This window comes from Miniopterus schreibersii (assembly GCF_964146895.1).
Source record: "Miniopterus schreibersii genome assembly, chromosome: 9".
NCBI lineage: Eukaryota > Metazoa > Chordata > Mammalia > Chiroptera > Miniopteridae > Miniopterus > Miniopterus schreibersii.
The window spans coordinates 2,234,042-2,251,787 of record NC_138118.1 but is presented as its reverse complement, the minus strand read 5'-3'; the positions used below and the strand labels follow the sequence as shown (position 1 = coordinate 2,251,787).

Here is a 17,746-nt window from a genome sequence, read left to right as displayed (position 1 = left end):
CTTAAAAACATTTTTTTTAATGTGAAACGATCATTAAGGTCTTTCCCCGCGTGGTTTTCCAGGGGCAGTGCGAGCAAGGGTCAGGAACCTGGGGCGCCAGGCTCCATCGCTGAGCCCGGCAACGCCTGGCAGCCCACGGCCTCCGATGGAACAGGTCCTCCCCGCCCCAGGAAGAAGGGAAAAAAAGGGCGGGGTCCGCAAAGAAGGGCGAATTGGGGGAGTAAAGGGTCACCCAAGAGGCTAATAGGAGGGCTGTGTGGTAAAGACGGAAAGAGGGAAAATAAAAGCCAAGACGTGAAGCCAGCGAGAGAGAGGGACAATTCCTGGTGTAAATTAGTCCTTCAGGGGATAAATTCCACACTTTGATTTACTCCCACCTTATCACCCTTAAATAATAAAAGCCAGCCCTGGCCGGGGGCTCGGTTGGGAGTGCCGTCCCCATACACCTAAAGGCTGCGATTTCGATCCCGGGTCAGGGCACGTACAAGAAGCAACCAATGAACGTGTAAGTAAGTGAACAACAAACTGAAGTCTGTCTCTCTCTCTCTCAAAAAAAAAAAAAAAAAAAATCAATAAATGTATCATCAGATGGGAATTAGAAAAAACACACACACACCACCAACAATGTAAACGTAAGAATATCAAAAACTTTGCCCTGTTTCCTGGGCATACAAGGCTGAGAAACCACAGGCAGTGTCCTCGAGACACCGGAGCCTGACCTGTCCCTCGGCTGTGTCTTGGCTGAACTGCTCCAGTCTGTGAAAATTTACTTAACAGGAAACGAGGGCAGTTCGCAGTTACCCCTGGAACAGCCCCCCCCCACCCGCACGTCCACGTGCCTGCCTGGGCGCCAGCACCGTCTACACCCTGCGGTGCACGTGCCAGTCGACCAAAAGCTGGTCACGCTGCTGAGTCGTGCCCCCGACGTCACCTTGCCTGCAGGGGGCTTCACCCTGTTCCCCCAGGGCCTCAGCTCGGGGGAACCTGCATCCCTCCTGCATCCAGGACAGCGGCCCTCAGAGCGCACTGTGTTTTCCGAGGAAGGGTTCTCGGTCTGGGGCTACGCACCCCTACGAGCTCTCGGATAAGCTTCGGGGGTCACTGAACCCTCTCCTTTAAGTTACACGTTGGTACAGCTACATTCCTGTACCCATTCTTCTGTGGAAAGTGGGGATATAACCAAAGGTGTCTGTAACCCCCCAAAAAGGGGCTAAGAACCCCCAAGGCTCAATCAAACCCACGCCAGGACCACCTGACTCGCACCAGTTAGGCAGCTTCCCTCCCCTCGCCCTCCCGCCGAAACCCTGCGTGTTTAATGCTAACGAATAAAGCGCTCGCCGTGCGTCAGACCCACGCCAAGCACCTCGCACCCGTGAATGTGATTCCCGCAGCGACCCTATGAAGCGGGCGCCGTCCCCGTCCCGCTCGGCCAACGAGCCGCTGGAGCGGCAGCAGGGCATGCGCCGAAGGCCCGGCCGGGGCGGCTCCGTGGCGAGGGCATCACCCCGAGCACTGACGGGTCCCAGGCACGTCCCTCAGCTGCAGGCCTGACCCCCGGCCCCGGGCGGCGGAGCGTGCGGAAGGCAACCAATCGACTCTCTCACATGGATGTTCCCTCTCCCCCACCCCCCGAAGAGCACGGAAAAAATACCCTCAGGTAAGGACTAAAAAAGAAAACAGTGGCACGTCCCACTATGAACTGTGGCTCCGCTTGTGTGCACTCAGCTCCTCCTGGTCGTTCTGTTTAACCCTCACCTGAGTCGGGGAGAAAATTAAGTGGCTTTGTCGTCCGAGACCCGTCTCTGCCAGGCTGCCAGCTCACCGAGATCCCTCAGTTCAAGAAGGACCTCGCGTGCCCCAAGCGTGAAAGGGGAACACGAAAGACCCTTGTGCCGGGATAAAACCTGGCTTGGGATTTTTAAAATAAGCAGCTGATCGGTTCAAGCTTATCTGTTTGGATGTAGAAAGTCATGAAAAGCCTACAAAAAAATACCGAAACTAATAAGTTTAGTAAGATCACAGAATATAAGGCCAATAAGTAAAAATAAGTTACACTTCAGGAGCTGAGCCCAATCTCTCTCACTGCAAAACCCCGCTGTAGCGGCCCCCCCTCAGCACGTCTGCCTCATCACCTGTAAAAGAAATCAGCTTATCTCTATATACTAGCGACAACTTATAAATGAAATTAAGGAAACAATTCCACTTACAACAGCATCAAGAAGAATTAAATACCTAGGAGTAAATCTAACAACAACAAAAAAGCCCGAGATGTGTACACTGAAAATTACAAAATGTGGCCGAAAGAAATTAAAGATCAAAGTGAAGAGATACACGATTTCATATATTGGAAGAGTAAGGTAGCAATTCCCTCAAAATCGATCAACAGTCACTGCAATCCCTATCAAAGGTCTAATAGATTTTTTTTTTTTTAAGAAATTGACATAGTAACCCTAAAATTTATATGGAAATGCTACAGGCAAAATAATTTTGGAAAAGAGGGAAGCTGGGGAAATTACACTACCTGACTTCAAAACTCACGGTAAACCCACAGTAATCCCGTTGTGCGGTGTTGGCACAGGGACGGACACACAGATCGATGGGACAGAAGGGAGTCCAGAAATAAACCCACGTTTATGATCACGTGATTTTCAACAAAGGTGCCGGGACATCCAGCGAGGAAAGGGCAGTCTTTTCAACAAAAGGTGCTGAAACGACCGTACGTCCATCTACAAGAGAAACTCAGACCTTACCTCACACCACACGCAAAAATAACGGAACACGTATGGAGCACTGACCTTGATGGAAAACAAAACACTACAAAAGAGCGGAGACGTAAACACTCGTCTTTCCCGTCCTGGGTCAGGCGAAGGCTCTTAGACGTGAAACCAGAAGCACAGTCCATACGGGGAAACCGGGATAACCTGGGCGTCATCGAGAGTACACAGCTCAGCATTTCAACAGACACTATTTCAAAACGAAAAGCAGCCACAGGCTGGGGGGAAATAACTGTAAAACACGTAACTTATAAGGGACTTGTATCAAAAACATAAAGAAGGCAAACTATGGAGATTAAAAAATAAATAAAAGGCAGTGGTTGCCAAGGATTAGGGAGAAATGAGGGGTGGAAAGCGGGCGCGCAGAGGGTTTTTAGGGCAGTGAAACTACTCTGGGTATTACAACGGTGGGTACATGTCATTTTACATTTGTCAAAATCCACCCACCGACCGCCACCAAGAGTGAAATGTAACATTCAACTCCGGACTCCGGGTGAGGGTGACGCGTCGTGAGCGGGGCACCTACCACTCTGGCGGGGGCTGCTGACAGCGGGGGAAGCTAAGCACGTGTGGGGGCCGAGGGTAGACGGGAAATCTATGCACCTTCTTCTCAGTTTTGCTATAAACCTAAAATTGCTCTAAAAAAAAAAAAAGGGGTCTAATATATAGATATACAGAACTCTTACAACTCAAAAGTAAGACACCTCCCCCAGACGGGAAAGATTTAAATTGATATTTAAACCAAATAAGATACAGAAATGATAAATAAGCATTTGTAAAATTGTGCAGCAACACAAATCACTAGGGAGTGCAGGTTAAAACCACGACGCAACATCACCCCACGCCCACGGGAAGGGCTGGAAGCAGACGGACGGCTTCGCGCCTGGGAGGCCGGGGCCCCCGCAGTGTGGAGGGAGCACAGCCGCCCGGCGCCCGAGGGGTTCGCGGGCTCTCGGGGCCTTAAACACGCGCCGACCGCGGACCCAGCAAGTTCTCCTCCTAGGCGTCCACCCGAGGAGGGAAAACATTTGTCCAAAGACACGTAAGCCAAGAGTAGCATTATTCTTGGGGACGAAACACCAGAAACGAGACAAATGTCCATCAGTTGGCAAACTGGTCAACAAAATGTGGCGCATCGCACAACCGACTACCACTCACCAATGCGGAGAAACAGACCACTGGCCCCGGCAGAGCTCAGCGGGTCAGGGCAACTCCTGAGGCGCCAAGGCTGGGGTTCGATCCCCGGGGGGCACATGCAAGAATGAACCAATGAACGGATAAATAAGTGGAACAAATCAATATTTTCTCTCTCTCAAATTGACAGATTTTAAAAGAAGAAAACGGAACTACTGAAACATGCAACAACATGGATGGACCGCAAAATGGGTTTTCCCACCAGCCGTCTAACACTTGGTCGTCAGCTAATGAACCTTGGGTAAGTACCAGTTATTGGCAAAAAAAAGACCATTTACCTCCTGCTCTTGACGTGTGACCTCAAATGTCAAACCTGCTTGCCTGCTGGCACTTCCTGGCCTAACCCATACACTGACGACACTGGACAGGTAACTGGGGTTCCTTCTGGTTCTGGGGTTGAACAACTTGAAAGTGGAAGCTGGGCGAGTCCCCCTTCTCAATGAAAAAGAAAGAATATGCTAAATCGGGTTGGGCTCCTGCTCTGATCCTGAAACAGGACAGACAGGGTACAGACGCCCTACGTACCATCTTCCCGCTTATGGCCAAAATTATTTTTCTAACCAAGGGACAGTGGTAGTCTGTCTAAAATTTCCACTGGCTCCCTATTGCCTGCAGTAAAAATTCGAAATTCCCAACTTACTTTCCCTTCCTCATTTTCTCAGATACAGGGCAGCAATTTCTCCTCCGCGTGCATGGGCACTTCCCCCAGTTCACTGAGGTATAACCGACAAGTAAAATGTGAGGTAAAGTGCCCATCATGTCCGGCCGGGCGCGGCTCAGCGGCTGAGCGTCGGCCTAGGATCCAGGAGATCGCGGTTCAATTCCCGGTCAGGGCACAGGCCCGGGTTGGGGGCTCCATCCCCAGTCGGGGGCGTGCAGGAGGCGGCCGATCAATGACTCTCATCATTGATGTTTCTATCTTTCTCTCTCCCTCTCCCTTCCTCTCTCTGAAATCAAAAAAGATATATTTTTTAAAAAAAATAAAGTGTCCATCGTGATGACCTGAAACAGACACATTGTGAAAGGGTTCCTCCCAGCTAGTTAATTAAAACATCCATCGCATCACGTATTTATCTTCTTTTCTGGTGAGAAAAGTTAAGTTCCAGTCTCTTAGCAAATTTCAATCACACAACAGTGTTATCAACCCCAATAACCGTGTTACACATTAGATCCTCAGGCCTTTTCCCTCGTAGAGCTGAAAGCTGGACTGGAGTTCCTTAAAAAGCAAAGCGCAGAGGCAGACACACCTGGGTTCAAATCCTGACTCAATCACTTACCAACTAAGGGGTCCTCCTGAAACGTGGCCCCTTCTCCTGTAGAGCTGGACTCATGACTCTACTGCGCGTGACTGTTAAATATCAAATGAAATAACTGTGTGCACTAGAAGCGCCTCGCCCGTGATGGCCACGCACTAGTTCCTCACTCACCCTTTCAGTCAAGTTTACTGAATTCTTCAAGACTCTACTCCCATGTTTGCTCTTTTCAACCCCCGCCCTAAGCTCTTCCTCCCTAAGCGTCCTCAGTCCTCTGCAGTATCTCCCCTTGAAGGATGTCCGTTTGCATCCTGGTTTGCACCGTATCAGTAAAAACTGAGGAGAGGATTGTGTCTTATTTTGGTTTCTCCAGGGCATAGATGGTCAGTAACCTCTTCTTGGGAGATCCGTAGAGAAAAGGCAAAGTGGCTCTGACTGAGAGTAAAACACATGCTTTATGAAAACTTACTTTGGAAAAAAAACAGATTTGAGGTGACCTATCATCATCCCACTAACAGGTCACCGTCATTTCAGTGTCCGATTCCTTCCCTCCTTTCACGTGAGTGGGGGAGAGGAAGAGAGCCTCCCACGGCCCGAGGCCTCCGCCTCCTGTACCATTCCGGCCTCCGCAGGATGCTCTGTACGTTTAACGGCATTAAACACAGTCCCTAATCACGATGTTGCTGTACAACAGGCAACCAGATGGTTATATTCAGTGACAGGTAACCGAACATATTCCAAAGTCATAGGATTATTTGGACTAAAATAAATGTTACCCTGTAGGACGTTCATCGGTGCTCTTCCTCAAATACTTCCAGCTCCCCCCCCAGAAACGCGGCAGGATTTCACTCCCCTGCCTCCTTCAAGGGAGGTGCTTCCGCCGGCTTTCAAGGGCCAATGACCTGAACACCCGCTGGACGTGGGCCACATCCGGAGGGTCTTTATGGGCGGGAGCACGGCCTACCCTGCTGTCTTCTCCCTCCCCTGGCGACCGGGAAGGACAGAAGGACGTCTCCCTCAGCCCAGACAGGCCCGTGATAAACATGTAGGCCAAGCAAGAAACACACCCTTGACTGAACCACTAAGAACTGAGGCTGGCTGTCGCCTCAGCACATTCAAGATATTCTGACCTACACATACAAGGAGCTGAGCCCGGCTGGCGCGGCTCAGCTGGCTGAGCTCTGTCCAGCCCACCAAGAGGTTGCCGGTTCGATTCCCGGTCAGGGCACATGCCCAGGCTGCGGGCTCGAGCCCCAGTAGGGGGTGTGCAGGAGGCAGCCGATCGATGTTTCTCTCTCCTCCATGTTTCTATCTCGCTCCCTCTCCCTTCCTCTCTAAAAATCAATAAGAACATATTGGGGGGGAAAAAAAGAGTTCAGTATCTCTCTACATCACTGTCATCTCCAGGTTGGAGAATGTTCTGCACTAGGTTGGGACTCAGGATTATTAGCAAACTTTTAAAATATGGAATAAATTTTAGGATATTTTTTAAAAGGGGGAAAAAAAAGGTTAGTCCAAAGGTTAGCAGAATAATCACACATTTCGAATGGAGAGATTTTAAAAACTGAAGTAACTGTACACAATAAAAGGCTACAGTTGTACACGGGGTAGTCCGTAAATGACAGCCTACTATTACTCCCGTATTTACCCCAAAAATAAACGCCTCTACTACTTCCTTACCCTGCTGAGGCCAAAAACCAGGGGCTCTGGGTTCGGCCGAGCACCGCACAGTCCTCCCACTGAAGCGGGGCTGCCCTCATGAAGTCCACCTGTATCTCCAGGGTTCCACATCCTGCATCTCACCAGGCCGCGGACAGAAACCAGTGGCTCAGCGTGGGGTAGACGCTGGCTGTTCTGCACTGTCCACTCCCACCGAGTGACAACACGCTGACCCTAGTCCAGGCAGCAATGGGCTCGGCTAAGGGACCACATTCCCGGCCTCCTTTGCAGCCACGTGTGGTCACGTGAGTCCGTTCCAGCCAATTACACACACGCTGAAGCATACGGTACTCCTCAGAAGGGGGTTTTAGGAGGCGTGTGCCCTTGGCCTACTCTTTTCTGGGATGTCAACACAGCGACCAGGGCTCTAGTAGCCACCGTGGAACCTCGCAGCCAAGGCCGCACCCTGGAAATACCTGACCCGTGAGAGAGAGTGAGCCAGGTCCCTGCCAACGCCGCAGGGCCAAGGCCCCAAATGAGCCCCGGCGCCTACCCTCCAGACTTTGATGGGGAGAAATAAACGCTCCTATTCAAGTCACAACGATTTTGAGATTTTCCTATCATGTAAAAAGGAACCCAACCGAGGCCCAGAGCTAGAACACAGGTGTTCGGACATAGTCTGTGGTCCTCCAAAGACGCAGGGGCGCGCAAAAGCAGGCTTACGCTGTGATACAATAACTAATAAATAACAGGACAAGAATAAACTCTGTTTTGCGAGTACTCACACCTGTAAGCCTACTTTTGCCCACCCCTGTATGAGATCTCTGTTTAAGTCAAAAAAAAGTAAAATCAGCCCTGGCCGGTGTGGCTCAGTGGTTAGAGCATCGGCCCGCGGACTGAAGGGTCCCGGGTTCGATTCCAGCCAAGGGCATGTACCTCGGTTGCGGGCTCGATCCGCAGCCCCAGGGGGTCAGGGCATGTGCGGGAGGCAACCAACTGATGTGTGTCTCTCACATCGGTATGTCTCTCTGTCTCTCTCGCACTTCTACTCTCTCTGAAAAGCAACAGAAAAAATATCCTCGGGCAAGAATTGAAAAAAAAAAAAAAGTAAAATCATACTTTCTTGAAGGCTGATATTCGTAATTGTTTTATCTTCCCATTACATGTTACCTAATTATAGTCTAAGCCACACTGTAACTACATTAATTTTTTAAAATTTTTATATATGTTGATTCTAGAGAGAGAGAAACATCAACTTGCCGTTCCACTACTGATGCACCGTGGCTGGCTCTTGCATGTGCCCCGGCCGGGGATGTAACCCCAGCCTCGGCGTACGGAGACGACGCTCTAACCAACTGAGCCACCCAGCCAGGGCTGTGACGACGACACTTTAAAATACCATTTAAATTCCCCAATAATGAAAAGTCATCTTTGTTTCCAAATGCCTCCGGGAAAGGAGCAGCGGAGGGCAGAGGCGGCACCACTGAACTATCTCAGGAAAACGAGCTGGAAGACAATGATTCTGATCACTCACACCTCAGACATGTTTCTGTTCTTCGAGTCCCCTCATTCAGAAAACCATCTGCTCCCACTCTATATGCTGTGTAACAGGCCACCACAAAAACTAACAGACGAAAACAAGACGGCTTTTACTGATTCATAATTTTGCAATCTGGGCCCAGCTCAGCTGGCCAGTTCCTCCGCTGGTCTTACTAGCGGTCACCTGACTTGGGGCTGAACTCCGCTGGGACGCGGGGACAGCTGGGCTGGGGCACCCCGTCTCCCTGCAGTCTCAGAAGCCCTCCCGCTCCACACAGTCTCTCCAGCAGGGTCTGACCAAGCTCCTTACATGAGGACTCAGGGCTCCACGCCTGGAAAAGGAGAAGTTCCGGGCCTTCTTAAAACTCAGGCCCCGCCCGGCAGGCGTGGCTCAGTGGCTGATCACAGACCTATGATCTAGGAGATCCCAGTCAGGCCACATGCTGGGCTGCAGGCTCGATCCCCACTAAGGGGTGTGCAGGAGGCAGCTGATCCATGACTCTCATCATTCATGTTTCTCTCTCTCTCCCCCTTCCTCTCTCTGAAATTAATAAAGACATTTTAAAACAAAAAAAACACAAAAAACGTAGGCCCCAAACTAGTAGTGTCATTTTTGTGGCATTCTACTGGTTAAAGTGAGTCACAGAGCTGGCCAAGATACAGGGGGAGCCCTGGCCTGTGTGGCGCAGTGGTTGGAGTGTTGGCCCACACACCAAAGGGTCACAGGTTCGATTCCCAGCCACAGTCAGGTGTCTGTCTCTCTCTCTGTCTCCCTCCCTTCCACTCTGTTTTAAAAAAATCAATGAAAAAAATATCCTGGAGTGAGGACTGTACAATAGCATGAGTCCAGTAGGCTTGGTTCACTGGGAGTCCCCAACATAACAGACAGTCTTCTCCCCATTTATCTGTGTACAGGTCAACATCTTAATGCAGGACTTCTCACATGCCGCAATCTCTCTAGGGCTCAGCTACCTGTAAAATATGGGGTAGACCAAATGTTCTCAGGATTTTCAAGTTTTAAATTCTGTAACTCTATGAGTACATTGTTACTTTATGTGCAACTGGGTGCTTACTCCAAACACATGGTATATATATGTCATTAGGATCCCCAAAGACCAGGAAATTGGGAAGGCGGTTTTTTTAATTGTTTTTTGTTTTTGCTAGGGTCTACTAAAAGATGGAATTAAGAACAAAACACACAGACTTCACTAGGACCATCAACTATGTTGCTTCTGATGTAAATGGATTACACTGAAGTATAAAGATTAAAAGTGACCCAAGCATGAAAGACATAAAAAAAAAATCATTTTAAAACCACCTAAGAGCCTGGCTGGCGTGGCTCAGTGGTTGAGTGTTAACCCATGAACCAGGAGATCATGGTTCAATTCCCAGTCAGGGCACATGCCCGGGTTGCAGGCTCGATCCCCAGCAGGGGGTGTGCAGGAGGCAGCCGATCAATGCCTCTCATCACTTATGTTTCTCTCTTTCTCTCTTCCTCTCTCTGAAATCAATATTTTTTAAAAATTAAAATAAAATAGAACCACCTAACAAGAAGTCTCATTTATTAACAAGTCTAGGTAATGAAAATTTTTTTGAAATGATTTTGTAACAATACTGCCACATATATAGCTTCCAGAGAATTGCTCTGGTTGTTTTCATGTGTTACTCACAATAAAAAAAAAAATCCTATAGAGATTTCTGCTGACCTAGCTTTTTCAATCTTTTTCTCTTTATTAAGGACAGCTGTACAGAGAGGAAATCTTTATTGTCTCCCCCCCCCCCCAATAACTACTACATTAGTTTATGCCATGACATTTTTAGAGCTTGGTATCTCACCATGTGTCTGTCACTGGCAAGTTCTATTACGTCGGGCAAACACTTGATTGATGACTGATGACAGTGGCAAAAACAGTAATAGCAAATGTCTGCTGCCATGAGCATCTTTGCACATATACTTGTACCTGCCCATTTATACTGGGAATATATTCTGATTTCCTTTGTCATGTTTACGGACCTTCTGGGTGATTTCTCCCCCATCTCCTAAGGGTAAGTATTTTAATCCTTTTACTATTTTTCTACACACTCTCCATATTCTCAGTGATTTTTGGTAAATCTCATCTCTAATCGCCTATCCTAATCTAGCTCCTAAACTCCAGTTCTACATCCCAGACATTTCTTTCCTCTAGACATGTCAGGAACTTCAAAATCGGGCCTCGTTCCCTCCGCACTACCAGCAGCCGACCCTCTGCCCCCAGGCCGGGCCCGGTGACTGCGAACAGCCCATCCTCTGGGCCTGCAGGTAAGTCGTCCTCTCCTCCTATTATCACCAGGGCGGTTTTCCTAATAGCCATCAATCAAATCGCCAAGTATCCGAGTACCTGCGTTCCACAAAATAATGAATACAAAGTAGCTTAATGACATTCCAGTCCTCGGGAAGACTGCAAACATCTGCTTTTAAAACATTAAGTTACAAAATACAATAACCCGGGCATGATGCACTGAAGACCTGCAGCCCACTCACAGGCCACAGATTAAACCCAGCCTGCGCCGTGCAGTCCCAAACAGTGCTGTGGATCTTAATTAATTGAAAACACTTAAAAACCAAGAGATTTCACTTAAAAAAAAAAAAAAAAACTAAGCTTCCGGCCTCTGTTGAAAACCAGAGTATCTGGAAACGAGGTCTCTGGGTCTCACGTGGCAACCATCACCCAGAATGGTCTATCGCTTGCACCTAATCGAGGTCTATGGGCTCCTAGGACTCTCCAGGCCGCTTTCACTCACCATTTCCCCCCAATCAAAGGCCTAAGTGTCAGCTGTCATTCAGGATCTTACAAGCCGCAGGCAACTCGCAACTAGTTTAAATTACCTACCTGGTCCTTGTAAACAGTTTATGACCCTAGGCCTATAAAGCCCAAACTCATTAGAGTGGCATTCAAGGACCATCACAGCTTGGCCCCAAACCCCATACTAAGCCTCTCGCTGTAGTCACACCCCAAGAAAACACCTTTAACACTTCTCTCCGTTCACACCGCTAACCGCCCCCCCCCCCCGCCCCCAACACTCTCACTTTCTTCTCACTCTATTGGCTAAATCCTATTGATTCCTCAAGGTCTAATTCAAGCACTGTTCCCTCCAAATCTCTGCAGACCCCTCTTGGCCCCAGTGAACCTTCCTCCAGGCTGACTGTCCATCCCAGCACGTTACTTGCATGCTCTGTGAGTAACATGGCAAGTGAAAGATCTGAAAAGTTACAGGAGTATTTCCCAGACTTCTGAAACAACTTCAGCACCTGTGCATCGCACCTAGTTATCGCAAAAATTAACAGCAAAAGCGAAGTCAAGCAATTTCCCTGTCTTTTACAGGAGGCTTTTTCTAGACAAAGTACAAAAAGGGCTGTGTCATTCCTGTTTCTCTGCTGTTCTGAAGTCCTTCAAATTCTGCAGAGAGAGTGGCACTTCCAATGACTAATGCGAGATCGGTCTATGCTAACCACAAGCGTAGGTTTAGGTGCGGCCCTCACAGGAAGAAAAAAAAAAAAAGAGACATCATCCCTACTTTACTCAATAACTTCTGCCAAGAAGTTCTGAACATAGCCACTTTAGCACAGACACGATAAGGAAAATTTTTAAAGAGAGAAGGAAGGGATTAATACGTTTGTTGAAATTTTAAAAAATTAAAATGGGCCAAAACAATAAAGAAAAAAAGGCACACCCCCCCCACACCCACACAGTGACTGGGAAGTTTATTCCATACCCAATGTTCGGTCCAAATATCTCATAGATTAAAAACTATCAAATCCTGTCAAGGGAACCCACACGTCCCCAAGAGCAAAAGTGCAGAGAGAGAGCATCCAAGGTTGCCTACAACTAAAAACTGGCTGTTTTCCGCTTGGAAGGGCAATGAGGCTCCACGGGAGCCCCTCAGGCGTCACAGTAAGTGGCTTAAGAACACAGGGTTGGACCAGTGCTATCTGCCCAGAGGAAATCTGACTGCGGCCAGGGGAGTAAGGCGCAGTTGCGCAAAAAGGTAGGGGAAAGGCAAAGGGTGGAGCAGTGTGCCTTGTCACTGTGCACACGGCCTACGAATCTGGCCAGGTGGGATTAACGCAGATAATGGGGAAAATGTAGTAAATTGCTATTTTGGGGAAATAAATGTGTGAGGCTTTTAAATTTACGTGGGAATGCGTGTTTATCAAGTTTACATATTAATAACAACCAACATACTTACTAAAAATTCTATACCTGGCTAAAGACATCATACTCTCCAAGACCAGGGACTCCATGAATGAGACAGAGAAACAGGGGTCGGGTTAGACAGCTACTGCCCAACAGGTAAGGCAGGCCGCTGTGCCTGGACCAGCTTTTCGAATAAATTAAAACATTTCGGTGCCCAGTAAGTGCCAGAGATCAATAATTACCAAAAATTTCCATTTATCTAACTTACTTTATTATTTTTTTTAAATGTTATTCTATTTCATGCTTCTTTTTTTAATTCCGAGAATATGTTTTTATTGATTTTTAGAGAGAGACCCAACTGGGGATCGAACCCAAAACTCAGGTATGTGCCCTGACCAGGAATTGAACCTGCAACCTTTTGGTGTATGGGTTGACGCTCCAATCAACTGAGCCACCAGGCCAGGGCTATCTAACTTACTTTAAAATAAAAAAATTACTACCATAAAAAAGAATCACAAAGTTGCACTATCACAAAAAGCATGAGTAATGATCATGACACTGCTAAACTATAAGCTGTTGTTTCATGAAACTCCATATATTATAGTGCAAAAGGATTTTTTTTTTAATCACTTATTTCAAGTTCACAGCTACGGAAATGAGAAATGCTGTTGGGGGGGCCTTACATCACCTGCAGCACAGCCATATTTTGCTGATCCCCTGTATGACATCACTAGTTGTGCCTAATTCTTCTACAGCAAGAATGCTCAAGGTGCCTTCTAATAAGAGTAACTGACCTCTTGAGGTGCAGGCTATAAAGACTTTATACAAAAAGGGTCGAGGATGGTGCCTCACCAGTCCTCTCCCCACCACTGCTGCTCCTGGGCCACCCCAAGACCCACCGCATCTCTAATATCAACTTTGTTGACTTTGTAAGAAAAATAGTGGAATGTCTTCTTGGCTTCCCTTATATATTCTAAGGAAGGAAAAATGAAAAAAAAAGCTTCAGAAAGAGTTTCCTTAACATTAACAGAAAAGTAGTCAGACCTCTAGAATGTGCCGACTCCCTGTGGCACCAACAGGAAGACCTGTGCCTCTGACCAAGACCATGAACTACTCCAAATAACCAAATAATTAGACAGCCCTTACCATGAAGAACTTTTAGACAAATGAAAATTTCACTGTCCCACCTGACTTTTGTACTACAGGAAACTACTATTTATATACCTACTGTTCAAATTCTGCCTCTAAGGTCAATAGCTGCAGTTCAAAATTCTTGATTTTAGGTAGTAAACATAATTTTAAAGTAATAATAGTTCATGTAAAAACCAGTAACTATATATATATATATATATATATAGCCTTTTTTTTAATTTGATAAAACATTAAATTTATCTAATATTAAATAAACCTAAGGTAAGATCTGCCCCCCCCAAATTATCTAATATTATAAAATAAGAAGATATTTAATGTTTACCTAATTATTAAAAATTCAAACTCAAAGGAAGTGTCATTAGCAGCACACGGGTTACCTTTTTCTAACCCAAACACAAATACACAGATCCATTGTTTAAAAAAATGTGTCATAATGCATCCATCTTCTCTAACAGAAAACAACCCACTTAGTGACCATCTAAATAACACTGACAATTTAAAAACCTTTATCTCCACCCCACTTCACAAAGAATATTAATTTTCATTTCTTACATAACTAATTTGCAAATACTTTTAACATTTACAAACCCAATTTACATTTGCTACATGTCAGTTTCACTTTCAGGGTCTCCAATACCCAGCTAAGTAGAGGGCCTGTTCTGCAGCATGTCCATGTCCTGAGGCTGTGTGGAACTACCCAACTGGAAGCCCTTCTCTTTGCTTTCACTTCACTGACTGGTTTCCATTTACATATTTCTAAAACTATTGGAGGTTCCATCCTCTTCAAGACACCTAATTTTAAAAAATTCACTAAAAAGTGTGGAACCATCAAAGTTACCACTAGACTTAATTTCCCATAAGGAATGCTGTACCAGTTTTCAAATCTAAGAAAAAACTCTCGTAAGACTTAGAATTGTTCTAAATACTTTCCAAAGTGTTGATGTTTTCATACTGTTAGATGGGTGTATTCTGTAAAAATTAAAATAATAATAATACCAGTGAGCTCATTTCAATCTCAGGGGAAGTGTGTGTGCCCGCACACACTTGCCATGTGTATGGGAGAGGGGCTTGACAATGGATAGGTGTACTCTTCCTAGAGTAAAGAATTTAAAAACAAATCTAAAACATAATAGCCCCAAATTAACGTTCAGAAAGAGGCCAAGAAGTGATCTGCAAATTGCGAAAATGGGAAGCAATCGAATTAAAACCCTAACACGGCTTGATATGTGTTGCTAAAAAGAATACAAAAAAGGGCAAAGAAGTTTAAAGTTGCTCAAAACTCCACCTCCCTTCCCCCAATTTTAATTAATACAGGAATAATAATGGGAGTTTACACCAGACATTACATCACAATAAAAATGGCATACCAAACCCTAACTTTGTATCACAAAGAAGCTAATGCAATTATATATACATCCTGTACTTGTTTCCCTGACGATTTGTCATAGCTCGGCGAAGAGCTGGCAATAAAATATGGAGGCAAGTTGAAGGCCCTGAATCGGCTTCATAGTCAAAGGACAGCAAAGGGGGAAAAAGCAACCACCAAAAAAAAAACAGTCCAGTGGAGAGCTTCCTGGGGTTCCCGCAGGCCGCTCAGCTCTGCCCCACTTAACGCCACTATTGTAACTATGTATCCAGCAAACGCAACAACATTACTAAATGAATTCGCCCAACAACAAAAACAAGGGTATCCAGAAAGGTGCAGCTTCCCTCCGTCCCGTGCACCCTTCCACTACCGACAGCTGCGTAGACGATCGTACGGTGACATGAGTAAGCGACACACGCCATTCTACAACTTCGGAAGACAGGCACAGACCTTGCATGGCACCGTCAAGGGCCGCAAGGGCTGAGCGACGCACTGGCACCAAACCGGGCGTCTTAATTTCCAGGCAAACTGGCCGTGCAGCCGGTTCGGTAAAAAGCCAACGCTAGCCACGGAGGAAAGCCGAGGCACACGCAGCTGGTGCGTGTTGCTCAAAAGCCGCCGAGGGCTGTCTGTCCCCGACCCGGGAACTTCCATGGAAGTTGGGCAGCGCTTCCCCGGCGTCCCGGCAGCAAACGTGCTCGGCACCGCCGGCCTGCGTTTCCCAAACTTCCTGCGCTCGCTCGGCCTCCAGCCGCCCGGCCGCCAGGGAGCCGCGCGCTTGGGTGCTGGGCAGTGTGGGTCCGGGTGGGGGAGGGGAGGGAGAAGTCAAACGACTTCCTAAGACATCGAGAGAGGAGGAAAGCGCAGGGTGGGGGGCCACAAAAGTTAAAGGGTGACAAAGGAAAGCGGCACCCGTCGCGCCCGTCCCCGCCGCCGCCCCCTCCCCCGCCGGCACGGAGACCACCTGGCCGCGGCGTTTGACAGCTCGGCCGGCGGCCCGGGGCGCGCCGCTTTGTAGTTGACAATAAACTCGCCCGGGCCCCGCCAGGTGTGCCGCCGTGTTTGTTTTTTAAAAGACCCGGCGGGGCCAGGCGGCGACCGCGACACGGGTCGCCCCGGAGAGAGGCACCCGGCGGGCGCGGCGCGAGGGCCCAACTAAAAAGTAAAGTGTGGCGGCGGCGGCGCGAGGCGGCGGAGCCCGGCGGGGCGGGCTGTGCGGGGCGCCCGCGGGAGGCCCGGGCGCGGCGAGGGGCGCGGGGCGCGGGGCGCGGGGCAGGGGCGCGGGGCAGGGCGGCGGGCGGGCGCCGGGCCGGGGACGCGCGGCGGGCGGCCCCACCCCCACCCCGCGGGGGCGGCGGGCGCGGGGGCGGCGGGCCGGGCGCGCGGTGACAGCTCCGGCCCGGCGCCGCGGCTGGCTCCCGGCCTGGCCGCCTCACACTCAACTTACTTCTTTCTGGCTCTCTGGAAAGGGGAAGCGCCATCTTTGCGAGGCCGGCCCCGAGGTCTTTTGTCTGCGGCTGCGGGGCTCGGGGCCGGGGCTCCGGGCTCCTCGGGGGGTGGTGGCGGCGGCTGCGGCTGCTCCGCGCTCTTGTCCTCCTCCGACGACATCCTAGTCACCAGGAAAGACACATGGATCCCGGTCCTCCTCCTGGGGGGCTCCTCCCGCCGCCGCCGCCGCGGCCGCCGCCGCCGCTGCTGCTCGGGTTCCTCCTCCCCGGCTCAGCCTCTCGCATTTCCCGCAGCTCCGGGAGCGGCAGCAGCAGGTACCGGCAGAGGCGGCAACATGGAGCGAGCAGGACACGCACTCACACACATAGGCGCGGGCGCGCGCACCTCGGCGCGCAGGGGCCGGGCGGGGGGCGGCGGGCGGGGCGGGCGGCGCGAGGGAGGGGCCGCGGGCGGGGAGGTGCGGGCGGCGGGCGGGGCGCGGGCGGGGGCCGGGTGCGGGCGCGGCGGGGAAACTGAGGGGTGAGGGGCGCCGGCCCGGGTCTCCGCCCGCGCCCCTCCCCCAGGCCGCCCGCCGCGGGGAGGAGCCAGGGGCCGGGCGGGGAGCGGGGAGCGGCGCGCGGGCGGGCGGGCGCGCGGGCGGGCGGGCGGGAGGGGGTCGCGCCCCGCGGCTGCCCCTCCCCCGCGCGGCCGCGTCGGGCGGGGCGGCGGCGGCGAAGTTTTGACAGCTGCTCCAGTTGTTGTTGTGGGTTCCGGGCTGCGCGAGCGCCGGCCCCTCAGCGCCCGCCCCCCGGGCCCGGGAGGAGGAAGTTTTGCGGGCGGGCGTGTACCACACACCGACACACACGCACACACACGCACGACCGCGGCCGGCGCGCGAGGGCCGCCGGGCGCCCCGCACCACAGACCTCTCCGACTGGCCGCGTCTCGCCCGCGCGCGCGGCCGCCGCGACGCCCCCGCCCCCCGCTCCCCTCCCCCACCGCCGGCCCCGCCGCCCCCCGCGCGCCGCTGCCACTCACGGCCGGCTCCGCGCATGCGCGCCCGCGGACGCGCCGCCCGGCTGACCTCACCGCCCCTCCCCCGCCCCCTCCCGCGCCGACGCCGGGCTCCGGCTCCGGCTCCGGCTCCGGCTCCGGCTCCGGCTCCGGCTCCGGCTCCGGCTCCGGCTCCGGCTCCGGCTCCGGCTC

At 50.4% G+C, this 17,746-nt stretch overlaps 1 protein-coding gene across 13 annotated transcripts in view; it reads right to left on the bottom strand.

Annotated features, from left to right (window-relative positions):
• The window catches only part of KMT2C (lysine methyltransferase 2C), a 181,885-nt gene extending 164,942 nt beyond the window's left edge, over positions 1-16,943 (bottom strand). For all 13 annotated transcript variants that reach the window (XM_081147756.1, XM_081147762.1, XM_081147765.1 and 10 more), the window contains exon 1: positions 16,560-16,943. In XM_081147756.1, coding sequence (XP_081003882.1) covers positions 16,560-16,720 — 161 coding nt within the window. In that variant the 5' untranslated portion in view covers positions 16,721-16,943. The remainder of the gene's footprint in view (positions 1-16,559) is intronic.
• Positions 16,944-17,746: the final 803 nt, after the last annotated feature.